Genomic DNA, 17,583 nt, shown 5'->3' with positions numbered 1-17,583 from the left:
GGGAAGGTTGTTACAGCAGCGAGGAAGACAATGACAACACCATCAACATAAACACATCCAGTAACACCACCACCATCACCACAACCACCACCACCACCACCACCACAAACAACAGCAACACCACCAGCAACATATCAGCATCAAAAACACAAATACGATCACCATCACAAACAACAGCAGCCACAACTTCCCGTGTCACGTGACCCGGGCAGGAGCGGCGTCTGTGTGTGGCTGGCTGCTGCCTTGAGCGACTGCCACTTCAAGACCTCATAAAGGAAGCTTCATCAAGTCACTTGAAGTTGTGGCGGCGCGAGTTGCTCCAGGCGTGGCGGAGATGGCGCGGCAGAGGTAGGCAAGGAGAGGCGTGTGAAGAAGCCCTGCGTGTGAGGTGTTCTGTTTTAATATTACATACGTATATATGTTGATATTTCACAGAGACTTTTAAGCAGCTAAAAACACCGTTAACAAAATATTCAGTATGAGCTCCGCTGTCAGCAATACTCTGAATCAACACGCTGGTTTTCCATGAACCAAAAAATAAGTAGATGAATATAAGAAAATGAATAAATTAATGAAAATAATGATAATTGAGGAATAGATAAAAAGGTGACGTGCATGAAACCACTTAATTTTTGCGTTTTGTCATCTGTTCATAAATTTACTCTTGATATTGAAGCAAATAAACATGCAAGCTGAGCAGTGATGTGAGTGGATTGATGGCTGTGAAACAGGTACACAATTGTCCACTCACTGTTAAGCGAAGAGCGTCAGTTGCGAGAAAGTCAGAATGCGTTAGCTACCACATTCTCTCTCTCTCTCTCTCTCTCTTACCCAACACTCCCTCTCTCCTCCCCATCTCACCCAACACTCCCTCTCCTCCCTCCCTCTCTCCTCCCCTCTCTCACCCAACACTCTCTCCCCTACCCCCCTCCATCTCTCTCTCTCTTGACTGCCAGGCCTCAGCTAACACTTTCCTACATTCCCAGTCAGTACTTCATTTCCATCCTTCTTCCCCAGTCCCCCCTCCCAGCTTCGCATTCTTCTTCCCAATCCTTTCCCCAGCTCATTCACATCCTCCTTCTTCTGTCTTTTTCTCATCTTCTTCATATCCCTTCCGATTATTTACCGACCGGACCCTATCTCTGCCTCCATCACCTCCTCCCTCCCATGCATGACTGTAATAGTGAAGTGGAGTAAGGATGATTATTGTTGGAATGCCGCGACGCATCGTATATTTGCCCACTCACATACAGTGCGTGTGTGCGTGTGTGTGTGTGTGTGTGTGTGTGTGTGTGTGTGTGTGTGTGTGTGTGTGTGTGTGTGTGTGTGTGTGTGTGTGATTGATTTAGCGACTTTTGATGGATAATCTAGCGACGCCTGAAAGAAATTGATTTGGCAACACTTGAGAGGAGACCGGTGGAATATCAAGGATACGTTAGTTAGAGCAAGACGCCTGGTGTGGAGTGGTGAGCTTCCAGTCTCTCCTGCAGTTTGTCGCCTCTCTCAAGTCCAGCTGGTTTATCATGTTGTATTTGACCATCTTGGTGGCGGCGGGGATGGCGGCGCTGTGTCTTGGCATGGATCCCCTTCAGCCACACAGCCAGGAGCCAGTGTGCCCTTTCCAACATTCCTGCTCTTCCCGCGGCACATCCAATTCCTCCTCCCACCTCGAGTGTTCCTGTGATGCTAGCTGCAGGATGCACGGAGACTGCTGCCTCGACTCTGAACATTACAATCCACATGAACAGAAAAGGAACGTGAACGAGTACGTGTGTGTCGCAGATGCGCTGGCAAAAAATCACGTGTACGTGAGAGCTAAGTGTTCGGAAGACTGGGACAACGCCGAGGTGCAGGCACAATGTATGAAGGTAAATACAATACCTGACACTTTTTACGGCGTCCCCGTCACCAGTAGATCAGGGCAATCCTATGCCAACGCTTATTGTGCCATCTGCAATTACGAGGATCCAGTGAATCTTGACATATGGAGTGCCTACGTGGTGTGTGACACAGTGCCAGTCCTACCAGCTTATAGCAATGACGACGTGGTGTATTATGAGGACAATGTAACCCTTACTAACAGTGATGACTATGACATTATGTATAATGAAGGAAGGTGGGGCATCATTCCACGTGGTTCACGTGATGCTTCAGGTTTCATTCCCTGTCGTGCTGACTTCGCAGTGCCTTACTTTCTGCGCTATGCCACCACAAAGTGCCTGCCCACAGTGAAGACTTGCAGCGATGCAGGGGCAGAACAACACGATCGGTCTTTATGTAAACTTTACACCGCTGCCGTTTACCATGAAGGCCTCATATTTAGGAACCAGCACTGTGCCTCCTGCAATGGTTATAAACAGTTTACTTGTGCGCAGCCTCCTGCTCCTGCTTTTCTTCCTCCTGCTCCCCCTGCACTCACCATGTTCCTCCGTCTGTGGAGAAGCATGAACCTAGTTTATACTTGTTTTCCGATAAAGTGGGATCAGGGTGGAGAATGCAGACCGATTATTTGCCCTCGACCAGATGAAGAGTTTCGTTACGGCGTGTGTGTTTCCGTGCAAGATGAATCTACACTTAGCACGAGGGAATCACTGTGTCCTGGCTTCTCTCACTCTTGCTCTGTGTCTAATTTCCATAATGACAGAGGGTGCTCCTGCAACGGCACCTGCAGGCTATACGGAGACTGCTGCCTCGATTCTCAGTATTACGATGAGGCTGAACAAACGAAGAATGCCAATGAATATGTGTGTCCTAATTATTTGTATGATGGAATAAATGTGTACATGATTGGAAAATGTTTGGAGGACTGGGACAATACTGATGTGCAGGCGTCATGTCTGAAGGGAAACACACAAACTGGCGATTTCAAGCTATTCCCCGTCACCAGCACCACCACTGCCCACACTTATGTCAACCACTACTGTGCCCTTTGTAACGGCGAGGACACAGCCTCTCTCAGGATGTGGCGCGCTAAAATTAAATGCCGCACTTTCCACGGAGCTGACTCAAACAGTACTTACAACGTTGCGTTCCATGAGGGACAGTGGGGCATCATTGAATCAAGCCAGGGTATTTCATCCTTCATACCTTGCTCCATTAATTTTGAGATCCCTGAAGATATAAAGAACTACACCACACCGTGCCTGCCCACAGTGAAGACTTGCAGTGACGCAGGGGCAGACCAACGCGATCGGATCTTGTGTCAGTCTTACACCGCCGCTGTATATAGCGGAGATCACATATTCAGGAACCAGCACTGTGCCTCCTGCAATGGGTATAAAGAGTATACTTGCGTAAAAGATACAGTTCTTACACGTTTTGGTATTACACCATACTTCGCCATGATCGTTGACTATTCAGGTTCCTGTGGCAGTAACCTTGTCGGATACGAAGGACACTGGGACTCAAGGCTTAAGAGGTGTGTTGAAATCTTTTGTTCAGAACCAAATACAAAACTCGAAAAAGGGGGAGTGTGTTCCCGTTCAGGATGACGCTGGCGAGATCTAAGCCCTCCCACCACGCCTTCTGTCGTTTACTCTGTTCGTGTTGCCCCGCTGTTAGTTGCAGTAGTGATACTTATTATCTCTTAGAAAAAACAAAACAAAAACACGGAACTGTTGAATAGTGCATGGTGTTTTCTTCCTGCCAGCCACGGAGGAAGGTAACGGTGGCTGGGTGTTGGGAAGGGCCTCCGTCTTTACTATCTTACGTCTCTTACTTTAGGTTAGGAAGAGTAGTTTATCACAGTCTCGTATGGTCCAACACGCCCACTGATCTTTATCCTTCCTTTATATACTGATTCTTTGTACACTGAACAGGGAAGCGCAGGTCGGTCCACACACATGGCAGTCAGCGTAGCGCGCCTGTGGTAAATCCCGCCAGGCGCAACACAGCTGCTGGGAAAATCCCTTCACATCCATCCTCAGCATCCACTCAGTCACGTTCATGAAGAGTATTCGTGATGACTGCCTCAGGGTGTTGCTGTCTGAGGCAGAATCTACCAGGCAGGGCCTTTTTGTGCAACCATCACTCAGCCACACGCATGCTAACACTCACCAGGCGGCGGGTACCAGCCTGAATTTTGTTTGACTCACTAGATGCCAATAAAGTCAAAAGCTGAATGATTAAAGTTATATAATTACCATGATATCCTCAGTATGGCGGGACGAAGAAGCTGCGCCACATAACATTGCTCTTAAGTTCAAAGGTCGACACACAAAGTTGGAATACATAAAGTCACCGCTTCATTCAAGACTTTCTTGTGGCCCAGCAACACTGTAACTGAGTCTGTATTCTCAAATTTTAGGGTGTCTGATCTCCATTGTCTTCTTTTAACTTGACAGGCTCGATTTCATGATTCAAGAGACAGTTTAATAAGGATCCAGCACCAGCAAATATTATTACTTTTTGATTAGCTCACTTGTATTAAAGTCATCTTTCTGGCCTTAGAAAACAGTCGTTATGAAATCCCAAAGCGTGAATGAGTATGAGTCTTGATTGCAGACAGTGAAGAAAGAAAGAAAAATAAAAAGAAAAGATAAAATCTAAAGATAAGCAGTCAGAAATATAGATGATAAAAAAGTTGAAGAAAACATAATCATAACAGAAAAAAATAATAGACATTATGATACTAATAATGATAAAAATAAAATAATAATGATAAAATAATAACAATAAAAAATAATAACAACAACAACAGCAATAAAAATGACAATGATATAAAGAAGCAGGCAAGGTAAAATACAGAGAAACAAACACACAAAAAGATAGATGACTAAAGATAGCGAAGAGAGAGAGAGAGAGAGAGAGAGAGAGAGAGAGAGAGAGAGAGAGAGAGAGAGAGAGAGAGAGAGAGAGAGAGAGAAAACAAAGAAAGAGGGAAATCTTGAAGAAAGGAGCAAGGTCAGCATCACAACATCAACAGCGAGGTTATGTCACCCTGCTTAAATTTAAGGAAAGCAATATACATATAGTTTCCCTCAAATTTAAGTTAAATTTGTTTATCATTTTGTTGCTTATGAGAAACTAATAATTCTCTAAAGAAACTGTAAAATATATATACAACCAACAACAATGATTGCGATCAAGGACGATGGAACAGCTTGTGATGTCACTGAAAACCTGTTTGACAGTACAAGTTTCCCTCCTTCCCCGAAGGTCTCTCTCTCTCTCTCTCTCTCTCTCTCTCTCTCTCTCTCTCTCTCTCTCTCTCTCTCTCTCTCTCTCTCTCTCACCTGTCATGCCGAAGCCAATGAATATTCACAAAAACATTAAGCAAGATGCGCTCGTTAATATAATCATCGCAATAATAATGCGCGCATCTTGCTTAATGTGAGAGAGAGAGAGAGAGAGAGAGAGAGAGAGAGAGAGAGAGAGAGAGAGAGAGAGAGAGAGAGAGAGAGAGAGAGAGAGAGAGAGAGAGAGAGAGAGAGGGAGGGAGGGAGAGGATATAATGAGATTACATTAGATAACAATGACGAACAATGGAACACTGCGTTGAACAAATACCAGAACAGAGAAAGAAGTAAAGAAAAGAGATAACAATCGTGGGAGAAATGAATGAAAGAAAGGGAGAAGATGAAAGACGGGAGGGAGGAGAGAGAAAGAGGAACAAAAAAGTGGATAGGGGAATAGATAAGAAAGACTAAAGAGAGGAAGTTAAAAAGCAATGAATAAAAACATCTTCCTTTTCGTGGCGGAAGAAACAGAGGGTGAGGAATGTACCACCACCACCACTACCACCACTACCACCACAACCACCACCCTCATCATCATTACCACCAACACTACTATCACCACAGTTACTATTACTGTCACCACCACCATCACTATCGTCACCCTCATTACCGTCACCACCACTACTACGTGCGCTTCTGTCAGGCAGTGGCGGCGGGTGGCGGGCGGGAGAAGCGAGCTAGAATGATGAGTTTCTGTCAGTTTTTATTACTTTCCAAGCCTGTCTGAAATATAAGCAACCGAGAGAGAGAGAGAGAGAGAGAGAGAGAGAGAGAGAGAGAGAGAGAGAGAGAGAGAGAGAGAGAGAGAGAGAGAGAGAGAGAGAGAGAGAGAGATGGAGATAAAATCGATGGCCAGTCATTTACATTGGTGATGGGAGCTGCAGGATGGGCGCCTCTGGAGGACAAACAACAAGATGAGGATGAAACAAATCTTGATGCTCGAGCCGCTCACCACCGACACACACACACACACACACACACACACACACACTCTCTCTCTCTCTCTCTCTCATACTCACACACAAACACACACAAAGTAGAACACGAACAACAACAGCAATAATAACAACAGCAAAAATGGTGATAATGGAGAAAAAAGAAGAAAGATACCAGGAAAAGTTAAATTACTCTGAGATTTCCAATGCCTTGCCTCCGCGCTGAAATCATCATAAAACAGTTGTTAGTCTTGACACAAACCATTCATAACGGGTTTAAGTTTGGCCAGGCTATTTGAAGAGGATACAGGAAAAATGTAGTTCTCAAATACAATGATAGACGACCGGAATAAACTGGGTTACCAGTTGTTAGTGCAGAGTCAATAGGGAGCTTCAGAGGAAGATTTACGAACTAATGGTCATGGACTGTTGGTGGACGTAAGTATGGATGCCTTGTACGAGGAAGACCTGACTGTTGAGAGAGGTGACCGTGGACTGTTGCTGGTCACGAAAGGCTTTGCAAAATCTTGTTGCGTCCCTATTTTCTAAGAGGCACTATTGGTTCAAGGGAACGCAAGGAATTTTATAAAATTTACTTGATTACTGTTTTTTACGTATATTTACAGATGGTGACAATTATAAAAGTTACATGATACTGGATTCGTCCCTCTTCAAATCATTTGTATTAAATATCTCGAACACCAACAGCACATTGCAGATTCACATTTCTTCACACAGTTATTATTCAATGACAAAACAACCTAATCCCCTCACTTTCGATAAATTGCCTTAACATCTTACACTGGACTGCATTTCAGCTGATAAACTCTAGCACTTACGAGCACTGCGATAGGCTGCTTGCCCATCTTGACCCTTTCTGGTCTGACAGTTGTCTCTGTCTCTTGTCTATTTCTGTCTCCCACACCACATAATATACGTTTTTTTTTTTTTACCCCAACAAGGTTTTCATTGCCATAAGTTTTTTTTTTTTTTTTTTTTCAGTAACTTCGGTAATCGTATCTTCATCCAGTCAGGAACAAGGAGGCGGAGTTTTTACGCGTTGTGGCCGCTGCCTTGCGCACACTTCAGCAGTCTCTCGTACATGGGCCCTCAGCAGCCTGGTACTTATGGTTCCTTTGTCTATTAATTTTGTGTTTGCCACCTGGATGTCTCTTTATGTAATCTGCCGCTACTCTCCGGCTCTGTTAGTCTTGTGATGAATCGCCGCATCTCTGTGGTTTCTCCTGGTCTCTTATTTATCAGGTTGTGAGAGCTTGTTATACTCTTTGTGCCTGCTCTCAGGTTTATATTCTTTCTCCCTCATTTACTCTTTTTACTTTCTTACTTCCTTCTTAATTTCTACCTTTTTCTTTCGTGTTTCATCTCATCTTGGTGTTTCTTGGGTTACGACAGCTGCATGCAGCGCGATCTCCCGGCAAGTCTGGCCAAGACACTCCGCTAACTAAAGCTCTGCCGCAGACAAGACACTGCTCCACTGAAGCTCCGTCGTATCTTATTAGATTCGAATGTGAATTCTTGCGATGAATGTCTTGCTGTTTCTGAAGGACAGCGTGTTTTTTTTTTGGTTTTAGATGGTAGCCGTGGAGGAACTGCAGCTCAGCTCTTCAGTGAGCCGCTGTAAACTTGGAAGTCATGTGCACTTCTCCTGTGAGATCACCAAGTCTTAACATTAACAGTCTGGAGTTGATTTGCTGCTGCGGCCTGTTCCATTCAATCATTCGATCAGTCCCTCGGTGTCTGTACCAGCGAGCAGTGTTGCCAGCACGTGGTCAGTCCCGGCGGGGCGGAAATAATGGCAAAATACCACAACCATTCTGTGTTGTTGAGTCATGCCCCTGAGGAGAATTGTTTGTGGGACACATGCAACCTGATAATATCATTTGCATTCATAAAGGTGCAAGAAATTGCATTCTCGCTATTGAGACAAAACTCAGTTAGGATGCGAGAGTGATTTCATTAGATCTTCCCTGCTTGAGGGAGGACAGTTGAGGGCTCGCGTGTTCCTCCACTCTTTCACTAGTAAAATGTGAAAATGTTTTTTTTATTTATTTTCATACTGTGAAATATGAACTTGTTGGTATTACGTATGAACAAAAAAATATTGCGATGTACTGAGAGAAAACATGTGCTGGTCTCGGGGACTTGAGAATGGATCGGAGCCACCTCCCCCCCCCCTCCCTCCCTCCCTCTCTCTCTCTCTCTCTCTCTCTCTCTCTCTCTCTCTCTCTCTCTCTCTCTCTCTCTCTCTCTCTCTTCCAAACACAAACTCACTAAAGGGCAATAAACCCCCGCCCCTCGTCCCCCTACACACACATACTCACACACTGGAAAGCAATAAAATAAGTCTTTCTTCTCCCACACACGATTAACTTTCACGCCTCAAGACTAAATCGTCCCTTACTTCATAGGAAAACCCGGAGTGATTCTTTTTCTGCGTCCCGATGATGACTATTCTCGGTATAGCGTGGAGGGAAGGCGGGTGTTTTTCATAAAGATCAGATTTGGCGCACCACAAAAGCGGAATACCTATGTTTGAAGGAAATAACACAAGTATTTAGCTGGTCCAAACTAACTCATTAGTAAAGATTGCCATTGTGATGGGGATTTTACCGTAAAATGAATGAATAAGAAACGGAAGCAACTCCTTGTCTTTACTTACTACTTTTACTGTGCTAATGGAAATGTGTGTGTGTGTGTGTGTGTGTATGTGTGTGTGTGTGTGTGTGTGTGTGTGTGTGTGTGTGTGTGTGTCTACCTAGTTGTAGCATTAAAGGCCTGTGCTACATTCGTGCGGCTCTCCCTCTATATCTATGTTTGTACAGCATTTTTCTTCAGTGAGCCCGTGTGTGTATGTGTGTGTGTGTGTGTGTGTGTGTGTGTGTGTGTGTGTGTGTGTGTGTGTGTGTGTCGTGGGGGATGGGTAGGTGGCGGCACACATTTATTTTAACACATCTTCTGGCTTCAGGTTGCATATTCACGCAACACTCGTAAACACAACAGCTTGTCACACGGCCGGAGTTTATGGGACTTGTTCATTTTTACGCCGAAATGTCGCCCCCCAGAAAATGTCACGGCGTCGAGAAATGTGGCGCCTCTTTCTGTCTCTGCTTGAGAGTGAAGTGTGTGAGTAGAGCCTGGAATGCATTAAGGCAAAGGAAATCAGGAAAACACTCGCGATGGCTCCTTCACGGAGAGACTCGACAAAACAGTTCCTGGGCGTGGCATGCGGTGGTACGGGGTAGTGTATCGGGGGTGGAGGGAGCACAGCTGCTGAGGTAATTTCTCCGTAGCACTTGAAGGTCACCATCATGTTGCTTTCCATTAATACATCAACGCACATTGTTACCGCCACCTGCGCCACAACACACTCCCTGCGAAGGCTGCTGACACTTCATGGTCACAGGGCTACTCATTTATAGGCTTATTTATATAACATTTTATTTATAAAGCATTTCGATACCAAGCAAATCATTTAAAACCCAGGACAAAATCAATATCCAAAGGACGCCAGAAGCCAAGATCGAGCCGCCCACTGAGCAGGAACCCCGCTGGCGAGGGCGGTGATGAATTGAGGCGCTCCGGAGCCACGGAGAAAAACAAGCTGTGGGAGGCTGGCGTGGCGATGTGACGACCGTTCCTTGTGACGCCAGGATGAGTAATGGTGTCACCACAAATACTTCTTCCTTGGAAATATTATATTGATTTCTGCACGTGACAGTGTTGATTAATTATGATGATCTTTTTCACAGAGATGCACGATACCTTTGTATTTTATTTACTTATGAGTAAAGAGAGACAGAAAGGGTTAAGAATTATTACGAGAAACATGTATATTTGCGTTTTTCAACTCGCCCTTGGAAAATAAAGTAAAATGATTCAGTGTGGGAAGTGGCAGCCCCTTGCACATCAGGGATGCTATGTGGGAGTGTGGCTGCCCCCGCACATGACGGATGCTTTTTTTCTATTGATATTTTTTTTTACGCTGGTTGGTTCCAAAACCAGATCATGGAGCAATGCCTACCAAGGCAGAGGCGGACACATCTCACACCAACAGGTGATCTGTCAAGGAACTGACACGTGTTTGTTTGAATACTTCATATATTAGAATATTAAGCGTAATCTTATCCCTGTCCCAAATAATTTGCTTACTAATTGTACGGTTGAGACTGGATCATTAACATGTGCATAGATCACTGGCTTCACACCAGAAGAATACTCGTCCTTCATAATTATTCTGTTTATTAAAGCACTGCACAAAATGGTACAGAGAACACCTGCTTGGGGAGTCGCCACCTCAAAATGTTCAACACTCAAACATTTTCCTTCACGTTTCCTTGCATGTCCTTTACCAAGGCAGTCACACATCCAGCCCAACATCCGCAAGCATCCCAAAATGTGCCAACTTACTCGATATAATTTGAACACTTGCCCGGTCAGAGGCACCTTGGAGATCCATAAACACTGCTGAGTCAGTACAAAGGAAAACATTGACAACATCCTAAGAGAACTGACTCTAAGCAAACAACAAGATATTGGCATAAAAAGCAGAATGTGGAAGTTAATGCATGCATCAAGAAAATGCTGGGAAAGAGCGTAAGTGATTTACAGAGGAGTCAAGCTCAAACTCTCCAGATATCACAGCTTTGTCAGTGTACAGTGATCGTGAATGTCTTATGGTTCCGTGAGCTTGTGTTACAAAGATCGAGAGCACCACGAAGCAAGGCATTGTGCCCGCTGATTTCCGGGGGTCATCATGACAAGGCCATCGGCACACAACAAGCCTCCATTGCCTTCCAGTGTCTCCGGCACACGCATGAACACGCCCAACTGTTTCGTTCCGGAAAAGTGCAGACATTCTGATCTTCGTTTTAGCTCCAAACTGCTCGTTGTAGAAGCTTTGTCTCCTCGCGAATTGCCACTAAAGCCATCATCAGGGCCTCTAGTAAGGACGCAAAAGATTACAGCCTCGTTTCCTGTAACAGTGACACTTAGCAGCCCCGTAATGAGTGTGGCGCACGCACGGCCCCGCAATCTGGCCAGTAAAGGAGGCAAGAGATATGAAGCACGGGAGATTAAAATAACAGCACAACACTTTGGGCCTTCAGCTTGATTCTCATTGCGATCCATTTCTTTCTACTCCTCCTCCTCCAACGCTCGGAGCTGGGAAAGCCCAACACCTTCCAGCGACGCACTACCTTCTTGCTATAAGGAGGGCGCCTCTTTGCTCCAGCTCTTCTCACTGGCTACGTGTACACACTCCTCCTCTAACACATCCTACTCTCCTCCTCCTCCTCGTCTAAGCTTTATTATCTCTCTCTCCTATGTTTTCCTCCATCGCCTTGTCCTCCTCATGCTCCTTCCCCTCCTCCTCTAAGACCATGTCGTCCTCCTTCTCCTCTTCCTTCTCGCTTTTAATTGTTCTCCATCTTTTTATATTTGTTTCGTTTTCATTTTTATTTTCTCTTATTTTTAACTCCTACTCTTTCTCCTCCTCTCCTCCTCCTTTTTGATTTCATACCCCCTTTTCATGTTTATATATATATATATATATATATATATATATATATATATATATATATATATATATATATATATATATATATATATATATATATATATATATATATATATATATATATATATATATATATATATATATATATATATATATATAATATATATATATAATATAGGTGTGCCTCGCCGGAGGAGCAGCGACAAGTCCACGGTGTTGGTCAATGTATTATTACTCTCAGGCCGCCGGACATTGTTGGTTTGGCCCGTTTTCCTTACCCACATGATGCAGCTTGAGAGAGAGAGAGAGAGAGAGAGAGAGAGAGAGAGAGAGAGAGAGAGAGAGAGAGAGACGCATTCATTTCTTTACACTCACTCACACTATCCTCTTCCTCCTTCCTAAAACCTTTCCTACGCCCTCCCCACGCGCACACATTCCCGGAGCGGGCGCCCATTCATGCTGACGTCAGCTGAGGGAAAAAAGGGGGCGGAGAAGTTCCGCGCTGCACTGCACCGACAAACACACATTTCCATACGCAAACATACTCACGCACCGACACACTGACAAGCGTAACAGGACGAACAGAGGGAAATACAGACGGGCAGACTGATACAAACACACAAGCAGTCGATGGCTTACGTCAGCTGGGGATGTGAGCGGGTACACAACTTCTTGGGCTGGGAATATGGGTTATTATGGAGCTCCAGAAACTTAATAGATAAATAAGTAGACAGTTGAATAGAGAGGCAAACAGACAAACAGGAAGTGTGTCAATAACAGACTGATACGTAGGTACATACATAGCCATACATACATATATACATAAATTTAAGTTTCAGACTACAAGAAATGCAAGATGTAATCAAGCGAATTAAACGAATCGTCTAACTAATATATTTTTGCACCCGAGGCAGGGAACGAAACGGCAGCGCTTGTAAGAGGCCGTGCTTCCCTGACACGCTGCCTCAGGTCAGGGTGCGGACCAGCCGCGGGGACTTTAACTGTTATGGCACGTTCCAACGTGAGGTTGAAGTGATTACCGAGTCAAGCCTGTTCGCCGCTAATGAATGCTTCCTTTTGTTTTGTAGCAAAAGGTAAAAGCTGTTGCACAGAACAAAGAGCTTTAAGTATAACTTTCCCAGTCTGCTGTTTGTTGATCACTAGATAATTTGGTTCATGACTAAAAATAAGTCTTCATGTGTGTGTTGGAAAACCTGCAAATTATCACTTACTTTCCTTGGAAAATAAATAAATTTAAAGTTCATCAATTTGTGCAATGTGATAAATACCTTTTTAATTTTGGGTTTGAAATTATAATAAACTGCAATTTCTTGAATTTCTAAGATAGAAAAAAAAAAAGTCTGGTTATCAATATGCCTGTCAGTATTTCGGCGGAAACTGAACCTCCGTCTTTTATGAGTCGCAATGACACAAGAAGGGCGTCAGGAAAACCCAGGCTGAGGCAGCAGTACTGTTTCCTTACCCTTCTTGAGGTCTTCTTCAGGATGAAGTCGAAACAAAATAGCATTCTTGCGTCTGTCTGAGTGTTACTTACTGCCTCCTTTCCTGCTCATCTGTGTGAGGTTTTCAGTAATTTGGTACACTGACGCTATTATGTTAGAAACTGACTGAGTGATGAAATTTTGGCACCACAGCAACTGGGTCATATGCCGCTGTGGTGGCGGTGGTGGTGGCGGTGGTGGTGGTGGTTGTGGTAGTGGTGGTGGGGGTAATGGTGGTATTGATACTGATAGGCAAGGCGTGTTTGTGTCCTATGTGCTGAGGACAAGCAACTAGAGACGACCAAGAAGCACGCATTAATCTGGACCCTGGAGACGAGGACACGTGGCAGTGACGGGCAGTGCGGGGGGCGGACAGGCAAGCGTGAGTGAAGACAGATGGGAGTGAGAGAGGGATGGGGGGGACAGCAGGGAGGAAGATCGGGGCAATAAGTTAGTTGTGGGGCTGGAGGGACGGAAGACAGGGGCGGGGATATGCAGGTCCGTTGCTGTCCATAGAACCCCTCCACCCCCTTGTCCTTCTCCATCTCCATATCTCATTCTTTCACCAGGCTTATCTCTTTCTTGCCTTTCTCCTTATTCCTTTCATTCATAAATATATGTTTGTTCCCTCCTTGCCTCAGATAATAATTTTTTCTTTACCTCCTTGTTCTCCCATAATACATTTTTCTTCTTTATTTTTTTCTGTTATAGTTTCTTATTTCAAGATTTATCTCTGACGCGCGCACGCACACACACACACACACACACACACACACACACACACACACACACACATACACGTAACCTTCCTCCATCACAAACAAGCCCCAAAACAAGCCTCGTGTTGCCTTCCCTCCCTCCATCACCACATAGCCTCCCGCCACGCAGCCACCTCCAGCCTTCTGTCCTCGCTGACAGACAAGCTCACCCCCCGCTGCATCAAACACGCCGCTCCTGTCTTTTGTCGAGGCCTTGGTTCATTCCCCGCGGCCACATTCACTTCACTCTTCCCAATGGGAGTTCGGTGAAGCTGGATTTTACTTCCTTTTCCATCTCAAACATATTTTTGTATTTCCATTTCCACGCTTCTCTAAAATTGAGATTTTCCTCGCCTTTTTGTAAGGTTTTCGAGTGAGACTCAAAAGGCCTCGTGTAACTACTTTCCTTTTTCTCACTGACTCACAACGTTTCTCTTGCTACAAATATTCACCATCATAAAATAAAAAATACACGTTGATTAAAAGACAATAACTTCTTCAGTCACTTCAGAATATCGTTCATGCGAGCACAATGAATCAGGTATCCATCCATCCATCCATCTACTCACCTACACCAAACCCACTATCCAGACCTCATTCACACACCCTGTCACCTATACCTTCCACTCACCCAGCCACTCAACGATCCACCGACTCATCCATCTGTAAGTAAGGAGGGGGTGGAAATAAAGAGCTAGATTGATGATGAGAGGAGGAGGAGGAGGAAGAGGAGGAGGAGGAGGCAGGCATGCAAATCAGGGCGCTCAAACACACACACACACACACACACACACACACACACACACACTAATTAAGTGCAACACATTCTTGAAAACGAACTGAACAATATTTTTTCCTGCCATCGCTGCAACTCGCGTGCTTCGAATTTCCTCCAAAAGCAAGAATTTTCGCCCGACAGAAAAAAGCTTGCCTCTGCTAGAAACGAATGCAGAAATGAAAGAAAGACAGTAGAAAAAGAATTACCAGGAGCCGTGAGGAGGAAAATACAAATAAGCAGAATCATGAAGTATTTTCCAGTGGTGTCTGAAGATTCTCTCTCTCTCTCTCTCTCTCTCTCTCTCTCTCTCTCTCTCTCTCTCTCTCTCTCTCTCTCTCTCTCTCTCTCTCTCTCTCTCCGTCATTGGTGCTCGTGGCGGGTACAACAATTGCTTAACTGTTTAATCAAAAACAACATAATAAGTGCCGCTTTGTTCACACATTTCATCATTAGAACAGCTTCCGCCTCAGCGGCTGTGTGTGTGTGTGTGTGTGTGTGTGTGTGTGTGTGTGTGTGTAAGTGTGATCACAGTGATGCTCTTGGTGTACTATTGTATTATTATTATTATTATTATTATTATTATTATTATTATTAGTAGTAGTAGTAGTAGTAGTAGTAGTAGTAGTAGTAGTAGTAATAGTATCAGCAGCAGCAGCAACAGCAGCAGCAGTATTACCATTATCATTATGGCAGCAGTCAAATGTTATAGTTTCAGCGGAGTCTGTTTGTCACTAAAGGAACAAACATCATCATCTTCCCAGCAGAGAGAGAGAGAGAGAGAGAGAGAGAGAGAGAGAGAGAGAGAGAGAGAGAGAGAGAGAGAGAGAGAGAGAGAGAGAGAGAGAGAGAGAGAGAGAGATACTGCCTGAAGGAAGAACTGGAGCCTCTCTCCCTCAAGAAAACCTTCTACTATAGACAGAAAGTATCACACAAAAGTAAGAGAAGGACGGACGTCAGTCACACCGAAACACGAGGTTTGACACGCCTGCCCCTCTTCCTTCTCTTTCCTATGGATGTTCTGCCAATCATCACCAGACGCTGAGTTCATTTACGTTAACGGGGAAGTCACAACACGGTGCTAGTATCTTTGCTCTTCTGGATTACTGCCAACAAATCACATTAGTTTATAATTTGTTAATAATTAACTTCCGTTCACTCAATTAGCCTCTTCCAGCCCGTCAGGGTCACCAGCAAGACCACTTCCCGGCAGTACGAGAACACTTCCTGGCACCACGGTAGCAACAACACCCGTCCACTGCATTACTGGTGTGTGCACTACTGAGTGCAAAAAGTTTTCTTTCACAGTGAGATTAGATAAAGTCAAGAACAACGTAGCCAGCGCACGCCTCCTCACTTACAAACATCTGAACACATGTCTTCCTTCCTCTCATCACTATTATCCCACTTTGCGAGTGTCACAGCCATCAACTCCGTGTTTAGCTAGTCAGTCAAAAACAAGCACCGTGTTTGGCACCAAAACAAGAGACATGTGACATTTCACCACCACACTCCGTCACCTGGATACACGCCGCGCTACCAACACCCCCTTCACCTCACTACACCGTCACAACAACTAGGAAGCCAATCGTGACAAATCAAACAAGTATCAATAAAGCCTACAAGAACCTTCTCTCCCTCATAGTTATAAGGATTCCAGTCGTCTATGCTCGCACGAGGATCATAGCTCACTGCCCTGATGGCGCATGTCTACCACCGACCGAGTTCATCAAGACGAAGCATAAAACGAAGCACTTCTCCTCTAAGAGTGTGAGACAATAAGTAGTTCACTGTCATTTGCTATAACTATCGCTTCAGTATACTCAGTGTGTGGATGGGTAGGTGAGTCGGTGGATGGTTGAGTAGCTGGGTGAGTGGAAGGTGTGGGTGAGAGGGTGTGTGGATGAGGTGTGGATGGTGGGTTTGGTGTAGGTGAGTGGATGGGTGGATGGATGGCAGCAACAGCAGCAGCAGTATTAACACCACCACCACTACTACCACCACCACCACAACCAACAACAACAGCAAAAACAACAACAACAACAACAACAACAACAACAACAACAACACCAACAACAACAACAGCAGCAGCAGCAGCAGAAGCAGCAGCAACACAAAGGCCCCACATTTGCGCAGGACATGCTGAAACCAGTGGAGGGAAAAATGGAAACACAGTTTGTGTGTTTGACTGCCGCGACTGAACTCCAGCCACGCCTTGCATGTCACGCCAGGCTGTGTGTGTGTGTGTGTGCCACGGACTGAAAGATGATGATGGTGATGATGATGATGATGGTGGTGATGATGACGGTGTCAACGAGGAGACAGAGTGAGCAGCGGACCAGTGCTGCACGAAAAGGCTTAAAAGAACGCACGAACCTTAATGAGAACAGAAAAAAAAAAAAAAATACATGACACTCGTTCGCGCGGCCCAGCGCTGGAAGGCGAGGGATTCCAGGTCGCGATAAGCTAATGTGTGAGTCAGCTGGAGATAAGCACTGCGGCCACTGCTGTCACATTACCAGCCAGCACGCATTGCACTGCTCACGCCTGCACTGCACTAAAAGTCTTGATAAGAGATATCATTGCAAGTTATCATTCCTTTGTCTCCTGCCAGTCTCAACTCTACGCCTTTTGCCCCTCACGCCCCCTCAATGCCACCTTTGCCTCCTGCCACCCTCAACGACCTGTGCCTCCTGACACTCGCCTTACACTTCCCTAACGCCCCCATTGCCTTCTGACATTCCCCTGGCGCCCCTTAACGCCACCCTGCCTCCTGCTGCTCTCAAGCACCTCTCACTCCTCACCCAATAGACTCCGCCAGTCGTCCCTTTCACCTCCTC

At 45.1% G+C, this 17,583-nt stretch overlaps 1 protein-coding gene across 1 annotated transcript; it reads left to right on the top strand.

The window, feature by feature from the left end:
* The first annotated feature begins 1,067 nt into the window (after positions 1-1,067).
* LOC135106143 (uncharacterized) lies at positions 1,068-4,108 on the top strand. Its single transcript, XM_064014947.1, has one exon. It carries the CDS (start codon positions 1,524-1,526, stop codon positions 3,489-3,491), a length of 1,968 nt encoding a protein of 655 aa, XP_063871017.1. The 5' UTR covers positions 1,068-1,523; the 3' UTR covers positions 3,492-4,108.
* Positions 4,109-17,583: the final 13,475 nt, after the last annotated feature.

The sequence above is a fragment of the Scylla paramamosain genome, chromosome 13 (genome assembly GCF_035594125.1).
Source record: "Scylla paramamosain isolate STU-SP2022 chromosome 13, ASM3559412v1, whole genome shotgun sequence".
In the NCBI taxonomy this organism is placed as follows: Eukaryota; Metazoa; Arthropoda; class Malacostraca; order Decapoda; family Portunidae; genus Scylla; species Scylla paramamosain.
Note: the sequence above shows the minus strand (reverse complement) of the source record. Positions and strands in the feature narration are given on the sequence as shown.

Excerpts from the sequence above, each read along its gene's own strand:
- LOC135106143 (XM_064014947.1), top strand. The coding sequence starts at position 1,524 with ATGTTGTATTTGACCATCTTGGTGGCGGCGGGGATGGCGGCGCTGTGT.